The following is a 2,690-nucleotide window of genomic DNA, read 5'->3' as shown; positions in this document are numbered from 1 at the left end:
ATACTCCACTCACCTGTTTGGCTAAGCTGGGATGTGCTTCTGCTTCTTCGAGATACCATGGCAACCACTTTGGCACTAAGGCTGGACCGTCTTTTCTTCCCACCTGTTCCAACCGTACCAACTGCAGTGTCTGATTGACTCCCATCGTTATGTTCCAGCTTATACACCTCTCCACTCACACTTGTGCTCTTTGTGATGATTCTCCCTGAAGTCCCCATCCGTCTGCCTTGCATTTTAGGAGTAAACGTACTATATTTACAAAGTAAAAACATACATGTACATTTGAATTATGCTTGTGTTTATAACAAGATCTTTAAATAAAAAACACCCCAACACATCATAGTAAAACTGACTCCTTCCCCAACATAAAATATTGCTAAGTATACTTTCGAATTATTTGATACCCAAGTACACGACTGTATTCAAATTCCTGAAACTCACAGGTTTCACCCCCCCCCCCCGTTCCTAATTGAAATTGAAGTTTGACTTCCAACTTCTCATTTTAACTCTGTTCTGTGTTCGGTCACAGAATTTGAATGCTAGTGCACTTGCTAGTGCTTTAAGAGTCGATGGAATTTTACCCATTCAAAATGAAAGATACTGGAACGGAGTCTAAGTAATAATCACTTTCCTAGGATTTACACAAAAATATATTTATGGTCATAGAAAATAAAAGAACAAAGACATGTACCCACTCGATATATATTCTGATCAAAACAAGACTTGCTATAAAATGTAATGCAACAGGGTAAATATTCATCATTAATGTAAATGGTTCTAATGAAAAACTGAGGTTTCACAGCACATGGTGATCTATTTACAAAAGATTAGTTGATCTATTTATGATTAAAAAAAAAACCAAAAACCACAAAAAGTAACCTGCATTAAATCACCGTTAAATATATAAATTATGTGTTGTTCCTTTTTTCCAGAGAAGCTTCTGTGCTTCATAGCATAAGCTTGCCCAAGATAGCTGGGCTGGTGGGAAGAAGCAGGAGTACAATTAATACATTCTTATTTCCTGTAGAATTTCTCATGCCAAAAGCAAAATGTATGTGCGTGTGTATAGATAATTTTATTTGGATTTCTCATTCATTCCGCCTTTACAGCTTGAAACTGGCAATAACACTAAAAGCAAAATTAAATAAAACAAGTGGAGCCCTGCAATAAAATGTATCCCTGAGAAACATGCTACTTGAGCCTGTGGCTAAGTGATATGCAAAATAGAAGTGAGCATTAAAGGCCAGAATTCCTGCTCTTACTTGGGTATTCTTTCATATGCTTTTTTGGTAGCTTTTTAGAAGTTTTTGAACATTTGCAACTGCAATCTGTATGTAAGTCAATGGCACATGACTTCTGCATGAAATTGACTGCACTGCCCAAGCTTTTGTCCCAGGGACATTATTTTGGTGCGGCTAATGCAGCAAAAACAATGCAGGAGGCAGCAGTTATGAGTTTCCAGTCTCTGCGGCCACAGCAGGTGTTGTGATTTGCCAGTGGTTTGACCCCCAGAAGCGTACTGCACTGTCTCTTGAAACAGATGGATGCCAACAACGGTTTGGCCTGGGTGGAACTCTGAGAGGGTAATATAAGTAGTCTCACTCTGGTCTGAACTGTAACAGCAGGGCTGCAGAGAGAAAGCAACTCTTTCAGCACAGGCCTCTAACCAGAGGCAAATTTAGGAGAGTGCAACTGGTTTGGTCACACTGAGTGCTGAGCCTCGGGGATGCTGTTGTGGATACTGCAACTATGATTTAGAATGGAGCAAGAGAGTTTACACTGTGAGGTTAGTAATTACTATTCTCTGAGCCCAACACACAATGTGGGAACAAAAGCAATGGATGCCAGCAGAGGATTGTTATAAGCTTCTATGTCAACCTCAACATAACCTTCAGCCTCATTAGGGGATGGCAAGACCTCTGGACTACATTGCAGGGCTCTGGTTCACCAAACAGAGACTGACCTGCAATATTCTGTGTGAACTGCACTGCAAGGCTGCCATCAGTTACCCTCTTTTAGTCACAGCCTCTTCCAACCTGCAATATCAGGACAGTGAAGTGCAGCTACTTTGGAATTAGCATTAGCAGTGGCTGTGTGGTTTGTGTGTGCATGTGATTCACACAAAATAACTGAATTAGAAAGAGCATGAATTCTTCTCTTTGCCACTACCCTTTGATTTTCTTAGGGGGCGGAGTTGACACACTGGTGCCCAATCCCAGTAACATTAAACTCCTGCATTTCTCCATTGATTTCTATGGGTAGCTCCCACTTCTACCCCTGGGGACATTTTAAAATTGGTTGAATCAAGAAGTGACCCTTCCAGACATTTCCTCTGTACCCTTTCTATTTCTCCGACCGAAGTTGTTCCTTCTTAGCCTTTCAAAATTCCATTCCACTGAGTCATTATGAAGCTGTTCAATCAACCATCACTCCTCACGGCTGATAAGATTTCTCCTGCAGATATTTTTGCTGATATCTCTCCCTTGTGCATGGATCGTGTAATTTTAGCTATAGAAGTCTGAGCATGGGGAGACCTGAACTGGCATTAGTATATAGAATTGTTTGCAAATTGCTTATTAAAACACTCGGATACTGGGTCAGGATTCGCTATGCCCCATCTGCATAACTCTGCCTATTAAATGCTAACCCACAATTAACATGGCTTACAGCACTCAGAGAACATGTTCGTG

General features: G+C 40.7%; 1 protein-coding gene across 50 annotated transcripts in view; it reads right to left on the bottom strand.

Moving 5' to 3' along the window:
• Positions 1-2,690, bottom strand: part of RIMS1 (regulating synaptic membrane exocytosis 1) — a 230,470-nt gene that overhangs the window by 27,046 nt on the left and 200,734 nt on the right. For 47 of the 50 annotated variants that reach the window (XM_083497272.1, XM_083497276.1, XM_083497316.1 and 44 more), the window contains one exon: positions 14-249. The exons of the other annotated variants lie outside the window; for them this stretch is intronic. In XM_083497272.1, coding sequence (XP_083353398.1) covers positions 14-249 — 236 coding nt within the window. The remainder of the gene's footprint in view (positions 1-13; positions 250-2,690) is intronic. 50 annotated transcript variants of the gene reach the window in all.

Source organism: Podarcis liolepis, assembly GCF_965112155.1.
Source record: "Podarcis liolepis genome assembly, chromosome: 3".
Lineage (NCBI taxonomy): Eukaryota > Metazoa > Chordata > Lepidosauria > Squamata > Lacertidae > Podarcis > Podarcis liolepis.
This window is presented reverse-complemented; position numbering and strand designations above follow the sequence as displayed.